We start from the raw sequence: 12,756 nt of genomic DNA, 5'->3' as shown, positions 1-12,756 counted from the left end.
GTGAACCGCTTGGGGTCCTGAGAACCGAGTCTGGGAAACGTAGTCCTAAAAAACATTTCCTAAAAAATGGAAATTAGTTACCTCTGGTTCGTTCAGCCATTCCTATGGGGGAAATGAATGGGGAAAGAATAGGGTTTTGGGATAAATGCAGAAAATAAGGTCTGTGGTTAACACAGGCTTAAGAGATCTTATACCTTTTGTTCTATGAGATAACATTAGTCAGTTAACAGTTAACCATGGCGGAGTTAGTGCCTACAAAAAGACGCCATTACTATTGCTCTCTATATTGTCTGTGCCAGCATGGGCAGCGCCATTGAGGCTATCTCCATTTTGAAGTAATACATTTTCCTCTTCAGGATTGGCTGATCGCTCCTGATGACCTGGTTGGACATGACTACAACTGGGTCCCCAGGAAGGATCAGCCATTTAAGTTTTGCTATCCCACCCAGTTGACTACATTAAAATGGTGGAAGCCCTCAACGGTGCTGCCCATGCTAATATCAAAGACAGTACAATACGAAGATAGGCTAAAACTGCTTCTACAATATCCAATGATCACACTTGTAGGCGATGTCATGGCAACGTTGGCTAGCTAAGCTCATGCGTAGAAACACGTCATAGGGTCTGACGGTCTTCTGTTGCCGAACTGTGCATGTTTAGGCTGTCAATTCAAAGGCACTCCTTTTGTCGCTTTGTATTTGTATTTATTAGGGATCATGAGGTCGGAGTAATACAATTTTAAACTGCTTAAGACATTCGCTGGAATCTAGGTTGTGCCTTTAGATTTCGAGACAATTAACAACTAAGGAATAATTGTTAATTTCTCTCAATGACTTCTCAAACCCCAAACCCCAAACCCCCTATTTTGTCTGTTTCGTGACGTTCCCGGAAGTCTCTCGATGTTGTGTCTCTGGGTTTCGAAACTCTGTGATAAATAGCCTTTTGGCTACCAGAGGCCTCTGTCATTCTCTATGGTGAAAAACCCCAAACTTTTGCGTCACTGAGATGCGACGGAAGTCCTTACTCCACAAGCAGCTGTCCTTGAATGCACTGGGGAAACATGTTACACAACTAAATGCTCTTTTTGGCATTATTGAACAAACTATTCATACCGGAGTAGTGATATAAACATTCATGGTGAGTTGTCAAGATTATAACGTGTGCGCATTAGCTAGCTAGCTTATTTGATAATAGTTTGGCTTGGGAACAGAGTAAGCTAGTAAGGCACAATCTGTAAGGTTGGAGCTTGATTCTCGAGGAATAAAACTTGTAAATCAGCTAGCTAAAAGCCTCTATAGTCTCTCCTTACCTCTGTCGGGGCTGTGGAATATGAGGGCTTCAGGAAAAAAAGGATATGTGTGCGTTGGTTGATTTATAATAGAGCTCGCCAGCTTGTAGTCTGAACAAATATAAACGCAACAATGACAAATATTTTACTGATTTACAGTTCATATAAGGGAATCAGTCAATTGAAATGAATTCAAAAAGGCCGCAATCTAATGATTTCACGTGACTGGGAATACAGATACGCATCAGTTGAAAAAAGGTAGGGGCGTGGATCAGAAAACCAGTCCGTATCTGAGGTGACAACCATTTGATTTGCCTCATGCAGCGTGAAACGTCTCTTTCACATAGAGTTGATCAGGCTGTTGATTATGATCTGGGGAATGTTGTCCCATTCCTCTTCAATGTCTGTGCGAAGTTGCTGGATATTGGCAGGAACTGGAACCTGCTGTCCTACACGTCGATCCAGAGAATCCCAAACACACTCAATGGGTGACATGTCTGGTGAGTATGCAGGCCATGGAAGAACTGGGACATTTTCAGCTTCCAGGAATTGTGTACAGATCCTTGCGTCATGGGGCCGTGCATTATCATGCTGAAACATGAGGCGATGGTAGCAGATGAATGGCACGACAATGGGCCTCAGGATCTCGTCACGGTATCTCTGTGCATTCAAATTGCCATTTAAAATGCAATTGTGTTTGTTGTCCGTAGCTTATACCTGCCCATACCACAACCCCACCATCATCATGGGGCAAACTGCTCGCCCACACAACGCCATACACGTGGGCTGTGGTTGTGAGACCCGCTTGGACATGCAGCCAAATTCTCTAAAATTATGTTGGAGGCAGCTTATGGTAGAGAATTGAACATCCAATTCTCTGGCAAAAGCTCTGGTGGACATTCCTGCAGTCAGTACGCCAATTGCAAGCTCCCTCAACTTGTGGCATTGTGTTGTGTGACAAAACTGCACATTTTGGTGGCCTTTTATTCTCCCCAGCACAAGGTGCATGTGTGTAATGATCGTGCTGTTTAATTCGATTTTTGATATCCCACACCTGTCACGTGGATCAAATCAAATCAAATTTTATTTGTCACATACACATGGTTAGCAGATGTTAATGCGAGTGTAGCGAAATGCTTGTGCTTCTAGTTCCGACAATGCAGTAATAACAAGTAATCTAACTAACAATTCCAAAACTACTGTCTTGTACACAGTGTAAGGGGATAAAGAATATGTACATAAGGATATATGAATGAGTGATGGTACAGAGCAGCATAGGCAAGATACAGTAGATGGTATCGAGTACAGTATATACATATGAGATGAGTATGTAAACAAAGTGGCATAGTTAAAGTGGCTAGTGATACATGTATTACATAAGGATACAGTCGATGATATAGAGTACAGTATATACGTATGCATATGAGATGAATAATGTAGGGTAAGTAACATTATATAAGGTAGCATTGTTTAAAGTGGCTAGTGATATATTTACATCATTTCCCATCAATTCCCATTATTAAAGTGGCTGGAGTTGAGTCAGTGTCAGTGTGTTGGCAGCAGCCACTCAATGTTAGTGGTGGCTGTTTAACAGTCTGATGGCCTTGAGATAGAAGCTGTTTTTCAGTCTCTCGGTCCCAGCTTTGATGCACCTGTACTGACCTCGCCTTCTGGATGATAGCGGGGTGAACAGGCAGTGGCTCGGGTGGTTGATGTCCTTGATGATCTTTATGGCCTTCCTGTGACATCGGGTGGTATAGGTGTCCTGGAGGGCAGGTAGTTTGCCCCCGGTGATGCGTTGTGCAGACCTCACTACCCTCTGGAGAGCCTTACGGTTGAGGGCGGAGCAGTTGCCGTACCAGGCGGTGATACAGCCCGCCAGGATGCTCTCGATTGTGCATCTGTAGAAGTTTGTGAGTGCTTTTGGTGTCAAGCCGAATTTCTTCAGCCTCCTGAGGTTGAAGAGGCGCTGCTGCGCCTTCTTCACAATGCTGTCTGTGTGAGTGGACCAATTCAGTTTGTTTGTGATGTGTATGCCGAGGAACTTAAAACTTGCTACCCTCTCCACTACTGTTCCATCGATGTGGATAGGGGGGTGTTCCCTCTGCTGTTTCCTGAAGTCCACAATCATCTCCTTAGTTTTGTTGACGTTGAGTGTGAGGTTATTTTCCTGACACCACACTCCTCCCTGTAGGCCGTCTCGTCGTTGTTGGTAATCAAGCCTACCACTGTTGTGTCGTCCGCAAACTTAATGATTGAGTTGGAGGCGTGCGTGGCCACGCAGTCGTGGGTGAACAGGGAGTACAGGAGAGGGCTCAGAACGCACCCTTGTGGGGCCCCAGTGTTGAGGATCAGCGGGGAGGAGATGTTGTTGCCTACCCTCACCACCTGGGGGCGGCCCGTCAGGAAGTCCAGTACCCAGTTGCACAGGGCGGGGTTGAACCCTTTATATAAAAATCACATCCCTAATTAGTCTCTTGTGGCAGTGAGGACGGCGCATTCATCGACAGGATGCCTCTGCTGTAAAAAAGTCGCAAAGAAACACTCATCCGCACTCACAACAATGACTTTTTTCCCCCTCTGATTTCCTGGTGTCTCCTCCTACTAACATTAGTTCTTCAACATCATTATTTTCTTCCACTCTTCTCAATGCCCCTGGAGAGGTGACATGCTGGATAGCCTTTATTCTAGACGCCGTCCGTCTCTTTGAGCCGAACAGGACACTACAGAAATTCGGGTGCATGTTCACCACCACAATTGCAGCATTTAGGGTCAGCTGGCACATGATACCCCTCCCGTCTGCGTACACTTGACATAGGACCAAATCATTTGCATTTGTCACACAATTTGAAGACAATCGTGGTACCAATAATTGGATGTATTAAACCAGATGAGTGACAAAGTTAGACGCACAAATATCATACCCCCACGACACGCTAACCTCTCACCGTTTCAATAATGGGATGTTAGCATTTCTGGGGTGTATGATACTTGTGTGTCTGTAATTTTCTCACTCATCCTTATTCACAATTCATTCAGGATTATCTGTGATGGTGACATCCATATTAGTGTGAAAGTGTTTAGAGACATATTATATTCTTATTTACAATAAAAGTGAAAACAAAATGACACATTATTTACCATTCATTTCTATTGGGTACAAAATCTGAAATACAGCCAAAACAAACAGCATGTTTATCCAATACATTTGTAGAGTCACAATCTTGATGTAGTCATTGTGTGCCATGAATATATTGACTACTTCAATATACATAAGTGAATTTTTCCTAAATGGAGGGGACGATGTACAAAAAGTGCGGTAATTGATATGTATGGAAAGGCTCTGAAATTAAAGCTGACATACTGCACTTTAACCTCAGTCATTGTTTTATTTCAAATCCAAACTTTTGGAGTACGGAGCCAAAAGAAGGAAAATTATTCCGTGTCCAAATAATTATGGAGGGCACTGTATCTCCTTGAACCGATTATTTTCAAATCACACACACAAGTAGTTATGAGGATTATCTAGTTGCTAATGGAAGCCTGCAGTTCCCAGGATGGCCTTCAATTTGAGTTTCTCAATGAGAGTGGGCAGCACTGAGTGACAAAGCAAAATTACATAATGACAAATACTTATTTACATAAGTATTCAGACCCTTTGCTATGAGACTCAATTGAGCTCAGGTGCATCCTGTTTCCATTGATCATCCATGATGTTTCTACAACTTGTTTGGAGTCCACCTGTGGGGAAATTCAATTGATTGGACATGATTTGGAAAAGCACACACCTGTCTATATAAGGTCCCAATGTTGTCAGAGCAAAAACCAAGCCATGAGATCGAAGTAATTGTCGGTAGAGCTCCGAGACAGGATTGTGTCGAGGCACAGATCTGGGGAGGGGTACCAAAACATTTCTGCAGCATTGAAGATCCCCAAGAACACAGTGGCCTCCATCATTGTTCAACGGAAGAAGTTTGGAACCACCAAGACCCTTCCTAGAGCTGGCTGCAAGGCCAAACTGAGCAATCAGGGGAGAAGGGCCTTGGTCAGGGAGGTGACCAAGAACCCAATGGTCACTCTGACAGAGCTCTAAAGTTCCTCTGTGGAGATGGGCGAACCTTCCAGAAGGACAACCATCTCTGCAGCACTCCACCAATCAAGCCTTTACAGAAGAGTGGCCAGACAGAAGCCTCCCAAGTGGCTCAGTGGTCTAAGACACTGCATCTCAGTGCAAGAGGTGTCAGACCCTGGTTTGATCCCTGGCTGTATCTCAACCGGCCGTGATCGGGAGTCCAGTATGGCGGCACACAATTGGCCCAGTGTCGTCTGGGTTAGCCACTCCTCAGTAAAAGGCCTGCTAAAGGACACCGACCATGAGAAACAAGATTTGGCTGGTCTGATGAAACCAAGTTTGGACTCTTTAGCCTGAATGCCAAGAGTCTCGTCTGGAGGAAACCTGGCACTATCCCTACTGTGAAGCATGGTGGTGGCAGCATTATGCTGTGGGATGTTTTTCAGCGGCAGGGACTGTGAGACTAGTCAGGATCAAGGGAAAAATGAACGGAGCAAAATACAGAGTTTCTTGATAAAAACCTGCTACAGCGTGCTCATGACCTCAGACTGGGGTGAAGGTTCACCTTCCAACAGGACAACGACCCTAAGCACACATCCAAGAACGCAGGAGTGGCTTTGGGACAAGTCCGTCCTTGAGTGGCCCATCCAGAGCCTGGACTTGATTCCAATCGAACCTGAGACCTGACAACAGCTGTTCAGCGTTCCCCCATCTAACCTGACAGAGCTTGAGGATCTGCAGAGAAGAATGGCAGAAACTCCCCAAATACAGGTGTGCCAAGCTTGTACCGTCATACCCTATGAAGACTCGAAGCTGTTATCTCTGGCAAAGGTGCTTCAACAAAGTACTGAGTAAAGGGTCTGAATACTTATGTAAATGTAATATTTGAGTTTAAATTTTTTTTTATACATTTGCAAACATTTCTAAGCTTGTTTGTGCTTTGGTATTGTGTATTGATTGATGAGGAAAATACATTATTTAATCCATTTTGGAATAAGGCTGTAACGTAACAAGATGTGGTAAAAGTCCAGGGGTCTGAATACTTTCCGAATGCACTGTGGAGGAGTGATTATATTTCCCCAGCCCCCATCTCTGACCTTACCAAACATAGTGGCAAGGTCAGGCTGTTAAAATTGCAGATTGTGCCATGTGGTTGACTTAACCTGTTTTTTCCTCTTGTTGTTTTAGTAAATTTCACCGAGCCCAGCGATGTCTGCCCCTGACTCGAAACAGAGAAAAGCATGCTGGGGCACTAGGGACGAGCTGTGGAAGTGCCTTGATTATAACCAGGACAATGCCGCCTCCTGTGAGAAGTTCCAGAAAGAGTTTGAGGCGAGCTGTCCTGCTCAGTGGGTGAGTCTCCCTGTCTGGTGTCGGTCTAGCGATAACCTACCTGTTACTCTGTGGAATATGACAGACTGTCTCAGAGGTAGCCAGAGAGGGAGGGCTAGATCTCGAATGTATGTATATAAAGCCCTGCTTCTATTCATGGTGGTCTAAATTCCGTTATTACTGGCTTTGATGTAGCTACATTAGTAAACTCACTGTGGTCACCAAGCCTGGTCCTGCTCAAATACATCCTATCTCACATTGATACCGACAGGTGAAATACTTCACCAAGAGGAGAGACTTCTTGAAGTACAAGGAGAAGATGCAGACGGAGGGCTTTGAGCCTGCTGCCGGGCCTAAAGAGTCACAGTCCTAGCCGGTAGCCACTGGTCAGAAGACTGAGAGGAGGGCTTCCAGGGGCCTCCTGGTTGAGGATGGACAGCAGTGGACTGTCACTGGACACTAAGAGCACAATCCTGCTATGCCTCCCAGCGACGACAGCCGCTGGAGGTCAGTGACCTCACACCTAGACCTGAACACGCCGGGGTAGATGTCACCTACGGGCCGCGGTCAGATTCTCAAGCCTCTCCCCGAGTGTGCACTTAACTTGGTCACACCTTGCCTCCGACTAGTGACCATACCGGCGTCACACGGGGGACAGGTGTGTGGTGACGTAACCACGGCGAGTGCTGTGGAAAGTGCACCCCTCAAAAGTCACTGACAATGGTTCTCCAGGCTTTCTCCGTGTCTCTCTGCTCTCTCAATACAACATCAAGTGGTTGTATGTGGTGTTGACAATGCTTTTATTTGACCAAATATCAACTGAACACATCAACAGCTCCGTAACGGATAGTCTTAACCACCGACTCATTTCTTATTCATGCTATTGTCAAAGATGGATGCAGAGATGCTTTATTTATGAATAGACAGTGACTGTGTGTGTGTGATTTGTTGTGTTAAATAAAGATGAGTCAATGGTTCATTATTATTTTATAACATTGGTTTCATTTCCCATGAATCTGGGCCTATTCTGAGTGAGTTGACTACGAGTGGAACCACAACGTTAAATGTTATTCATGAACGTTACACTTCGTCGGATTGGTTTGACACACGGCACATCTTTTATATCACAAGTTGGCATGTATTTACAAAGGTTCTAGATCCTTCTTCTAAAACCACAACGTATGAACTTGTGCAACTTTGGATAAGTTCTAGACCGAGATGTGGGATTTAGATTGCTTAACGCGCCTACGTTCTCATGGCGACTGAATAAAGTACAAAAAAAAGGCACACGGTTACATTTCAATTGGTTCAACAACAACAAAATATAAAGCATTTTATACAAGTCATATGGTCTACAATTATGTACACTTTGCCCTGTCGTCATAGCGACAGACAGCTCATGATTTGGCTATTGATTGGAGAGGCACTTTTACTCTGCAGTTTTCTCTCTGGTTTCTTTTATCTGCCTTGACACCTTATTCTCCATGGCTCTGGTCAATAGTAGTGTACTATGTAGGGTGTTTCAGCACACTAACAGTAGGGATCCGGTATGTAACACCGTGAAGATTGTATACTACTGTAAATATAGAGTATACTCCGAGTTAGCGGTGTCATAGGCATAGAATGCTGTTTTTGTGGTTATTGTGCTAGCGGAACGTATAGGAATATTATGTGACATGCAGTGATGCTGTGTCATGTGTGAATCAATGTTTTTTCTTTTGGTGGGCTATATGTTGGAGAGATTAGAACCGCCATAAAACGTAACACTTGCAGCAACATACAGTAATATGGAGTAAAAGGCAATATGATCCATTGACTAGAGTCGGAGTCTATTCCATGCTACTTTTGGCTGTGTTTACACAGGCAACCCAATTCAGATATTTTGTGCAATTATTGGCAAAATATCTGATCTTGATTGGTCAAAATACCAATTAGTGGTAAAAAAACAAACAAAAAAAACTATTCTGAATTGGGCCGCCTATGAAAAGGCAGCCCCTGCGACTCTTCCTTTGTGGTGCTTCTTCCACTCAGTCTTCCCCAACCTGCACGATTCTCAGACGTTACCAGCCCGGCTGAAGGTATAAGCCTCAGTCCCTTTCAATTTGGCATTTACAGTAAAAGAGACGGCGAGTGTCTCTGTTTAGAGACGTCTTCTGCATTCTTCCGCTCTCTGCCTCTCTCTCTCTCTGTGCGACTGTCTGCACCCCCACGTGGTTATAAGCTGCCAGTGATGTTCCTGTCGACGGCCCAGTCTGGGAACTCAGTCAGGTTGAAGAGGGGCACGCCCCAGGTCGTTATGGCCAGCATCACCACTAGAACACCAATCAGATTCACCCCAAAGCCTGCCTTCACCTGAGACAGACAACAACACTGGGTAAGAAAGATGTGCTTGTTCTCTCACTTATCATTGAAGAGCTACAGTATGTGCCTGAGCCTCTATGTTCTATTTAAGGCCCTGTGTTTTTGTGCAATTATGTGACTTAGCAAGTCCTCTTATTTCTCATGTCTTCTTTACTCTATATATTTTTGTTAGGTATACTATTTTGATGTTGATTACGGCACTGTTGGGTGGAGCTTGCAAATGAAGCATTTCAATGTACTTGAGCATGTGACGACAAAACGTGCATTTATCCAGATATGAGAATTACACCAAAAATGAAGGAAATTGTCTGAGGATGGTGCTGGACCATCTGATGGAAAAAGGAAAACGCGGACAGTCTGATGAAAAAGCTGTAAATGAAAAGGTTCAGATCCAGGCATGTCACATGATTGCGCAGAACACAGGGCTCTAGTTATAGTGACTGATTGCTGGTCACTAAAAGGTATTATGACTATTAAATAAATCTGTTATAATCTTGTATAATAGGAGTGTTACGTAAAAACGTGCAGAATTGCGTGTTATTGCAACAACGGCCTTTGATTCTGCTTGGCACTGTGCAGTCCCGTCCCAGTGGGGTTGGTGCTTATGTGTTTGTGTCTCACCATGTCGCTGATCTGCACGTGTCCGTAACTGAACACTATGGCGTTAGGGGGGTTCCCGACGGGCAGCATGACCCCAAATGACACACACATGGTGGCAGGGATGAGTGTGTGGAGAGGGTTGATCTTCAGGGTCTCGGACTGAGAGGGAGCGAGAGGAGAGAGGTCACATAACTGAGTGTCAGGCAAAGGAACAGGGTGTCTCGGAGTGTTTTCAATAACATTGACAGAGAGAGGAGGCGAGCAGATGGTTGTGTTGATGTTGAGAGAAGAGAGTAGAAGTGTGTAGGCTATTTGAGGACACTCGGAATCGAGCTGAGAAATTGATGGATGGGGTTTAGGTTTTTCTTCACGGGCTCTCAGCGATAGAGGGGATAGTTAGGGAAGAGAGAATAGACCATGACTGTGGTTCTCTCTAGAGCAGAGTGTGCTTCTTACCAGAGACAATTGAGAGGAAAGGTAGAGAAGACTGACAGAGAATGACTGTTATTCTTACCAGAGCAGAGAGGATAGGTAGGAACACGGTGAGAGTAGCAGGGTTGCTGGCGAACTCTGTAACCGCAGAGACGAGCAGGCAGGCCAGCAGCGTGACCATCCACGGGGGGAGACCACTCATCGGCTCCAGCTGTCTGCCAATCCACACACTAAGCCCTGACACCTGAACACACACACAATGACCAGACACACACACACACCACATGATCAGACACACACCATGCCGAATGTCTGTACTATAGATTGTGACGCAACTTCATAGCTCACACAGTAACGTGTATACAGTATATACTGTAACCCGCAATGGGGCGGCAGGTAGCCTAGTGGTTAGAGCGTTGGGTCAGTAAACGAAAGGTTGCTAGATCGAATCCCCGAGCTGAGAAGGTAAAAATCGGTTCTGCCCCTGAACAAGGCAGTTAACCCACTGTTCCTAGGCCGCCACTCTAAATAAGAATTTGTTCTTATTAACTGAAACTAACGTTTCATGTGTACAACATCTAAAGACCTGCGTCACTATACTGAGAACTTTGTCATTTCTAAAAGGATGTATTTGGGTGTTTCTGGAGCCTTTGTTTATGTTTTTTCAAGGCCCCCATACTACACAACAATAATTAGGAAGTGATTTGCTGTTTGGGGTAAGTTTCTCAAAAGTGAAATAACCAAAAAAAGTGTCTGGCACCTTCTATAACATCTATTTACATAGAGATTTGGTTGTAAAACCTTTTCAAATCGGGACCCAAATGAGACATTGACCGTCCTCCCGTGACCCAAATTGTCCTCTATTGACCCAAATTAGGATGAAATAGTGTGTGATTATAGATGTACTCTCATAACTTGCGACCCACCTCTCGCATGCCCAGGGCCCACTTTGGGTTCCGAACTCTAGTTGAAGAAGCCCTGGTATAGTGTATATAGCCTAGTATCCATATTAAAGCTCCTGTATGTTACCTTGCAGCATGAACTAGGCCGTTTGAGATGGTTGTCATCCTAAGCTATCCGCCCTGTGGTGAGTAGCTACATGTTTGTACAGTATACTATATAACCTGGTACCTTGCAGCCAGCAGCCAAGGCGTAGCCCCCTCCCACAAGGATGACGATCTCCCAGGGCATGAGATTCTGGAAGTCCTTCCAGGTGATCATGGGGGCCAGGGGGTCTGGGTCTTTTTCTGTGGAGCCGCCCCCTGCTGTGGTTCTGGGGGCCCGAGAGAAGGGCCGGCGGGCCGGGATGAGGAAGAGCAGGAAGCCCAGCAGCACAGAGACAGTGGCGTCGGTCCTGTAGCCTTTCCTGCGGAAACAGAACACGACATTTAACAAGGCTGTTTTAAAAAAAAAAATGAACGTTCCTTATTCGAGGTTAGTCTCAATGAGAGAGACTGCATTTGGAATGGTACCCTATTCCGTTAATAGTGCGCCATTTTCCCCCCCTTTGATAGTACACTACAAAAGGGTGGCTACGCACTTCTCGAACAGCGACGTCCACCCGGGTACGAAGCCCGGTTCTCTGGTGAACCACAGCAGAGTCATCAGGATGAAGAACACTCCTGTCACCACCTCTGGATAGCTACAGCACAGGAGAGGCAATGCACAGGTCAGTGTTATTGTTTTCATTCAGCTTTTAGTCAATTAGTCCTCAAATATGGCTGTACAGCTAGTCTCTTGTCCCAGCTATAACTGGAAAAAGAGTCTAAAAATCACCTGATGGGCCCGAGCTTTATGTACTCGTCGTGGATCTTCCTCTCTGACAGCATCTCTCTCCTCGTCTTACGCTTTTTACTCAACGAGCATGTCTCCCTGAAACTGGACACACAACAACAAGATAAGGTTAATATCACTGAGATACCTGCACAACGTGTGTGTGTGTGTGTGTGTGCGTGCGTGTTCCTGTGTGCGTGTCTTCCTCCATTTCGCATGCATGCATGCGAGGTGCTTACTTGCAGCCGAGGAAGAGGAAGTGCAGCCAGACCCAGGTCAGCAGCAGCATGATGATCGCGATGGGGAAACTGAAGATGAACCAGGTCCCAAAGTTGATCACCTTCGCATCCGGGTAGCGACTGCAAGGGGGGAGAGAGAGAGAGAGAATAGTTAGTGATGGGAGGAGATACAGAGAGCACGGTTAACGTTAAACCAATGCACCTCACAATCGGTAAGGGTATTGTCCTCATAGTATAACACCAGCAATCTAGCCAAGAGGTTCAGAATCTGACCTTTTTGGTGTCATGTCTATGGTGAGGGACTGCTAGTTGCAGGGTAATCTCTCGTGGACAGACCAAATGGATGCGACAACAAAAGAGAAACAGTTGCTCCGATGTTTTCTGGCACTGGTTATTTAGATGTTTCAGGGTTGGGTGAAGGTTGTGCTTCAAATGTGGGCTTGGATTTGAAGCACAGATTTGAAGCAGAATATTTTTGGGAAGTGGAGGGGCTTTGGTTTAGAGTTTCCTTTAAGAGGGGTGGAGACTTCACTAGTCTCGTTAGTATCTTATCTCATACATCTCCCCCAGAACCCAATGGAGCATCTGATGGAATTACGGGAGATTGTAGTTCTGGGTTTGAAGACCCAAAAATCGCTGAAGTTGGAGACTTTTATCTC

The 12,756-nt window shown here is 45.2% G+C and overlaps 2 protein-coding genes across 2 annotated transcripts in view; one reads left to right on the top strand and one right to left on the bottom strand.

Annotated features, from left to right (window-relative positions):
* Positions 1–964: 964 nt before the first annotated feature.
* Positions 965–7,669, top strand: LOC110490264 (cytochrome c oxidase assembly factor 6 homolog). Its single transcript, XM_021563555.2, has 3 exons — positions 965–1,137; positions 6,549–6,713; positions 6,964–7,669. The coding sequence occupies exons 2-3, from the start codon at positions 6,570–6,572 to the stop codon at positions 7,063–7,065; spliced, it is 246 nt and encodes an 81-aa protein (XP_021419230.1). The 5' UTR covers positions 965–1,137; positions 6,549–6,569; the 3' UTR covers positions 7,066–7,669.
* The window catches only part of LOC110490263 (solute carrier family 13 member 4), a 23,178-nt gene continuing 18,088 nt past the window's right edge, over positions 7,667–12,756 (bottom strand). Inside the window, exons 9-15 of the mRNA XM_021563554.2 lie at positions 12,098–12,217; positions 11,862–11,963; positions 11,626–11,727; positions 11,217–11,451; positions 10,168–10,329; positions 9,675–9,812; positions 7,667–9,044 (exon numbers count right to left, since the gene is read on the bottom strand). Of these exons, the coding sequence (XP_021419229.1) occupies positions 8,907–9,044; positions 9,675–9,812; positions 10,168–10,329; positions 11,217–11,451; positions 11,626–11,727; positions 11,862–11,963; positions 12,098–12,217 (997 nt within the window). The 3' untranslated portion in view covers positions 7,667–8,906. The remainder of the gene's footprint in view (positions 9,045–9,674; positions 9,813–10,167; positions 10,330–11,216; positions 11,452–11,625; positions 11,728–11,861; positions 11,964–12,097; positions 12,218–12,756) is intronic.

This window comes from Oncorhynchus mykiss, chromosome 15, assembly GCF_013265735.2.
Source record: "Oncorhynchus mykiss isolate Arlee chromosome 15, USDA_OmykA_1.1, whole genome shotgun sequence".
In the NCBI taxonomy this organism is placed as follows: domain Eukaryota; kingdom Metazoa; phylum Chordata; class Actinopteri; order Salmoniformes; family Salmonidae; genus Oncorhynchus; species Oncorhynchus mykiss.
The sequence above is the reverse complement of the archived record's forward strand: the minus strand, read 5'-3'. Positions and strand labels throughout refer to the sequence as shown.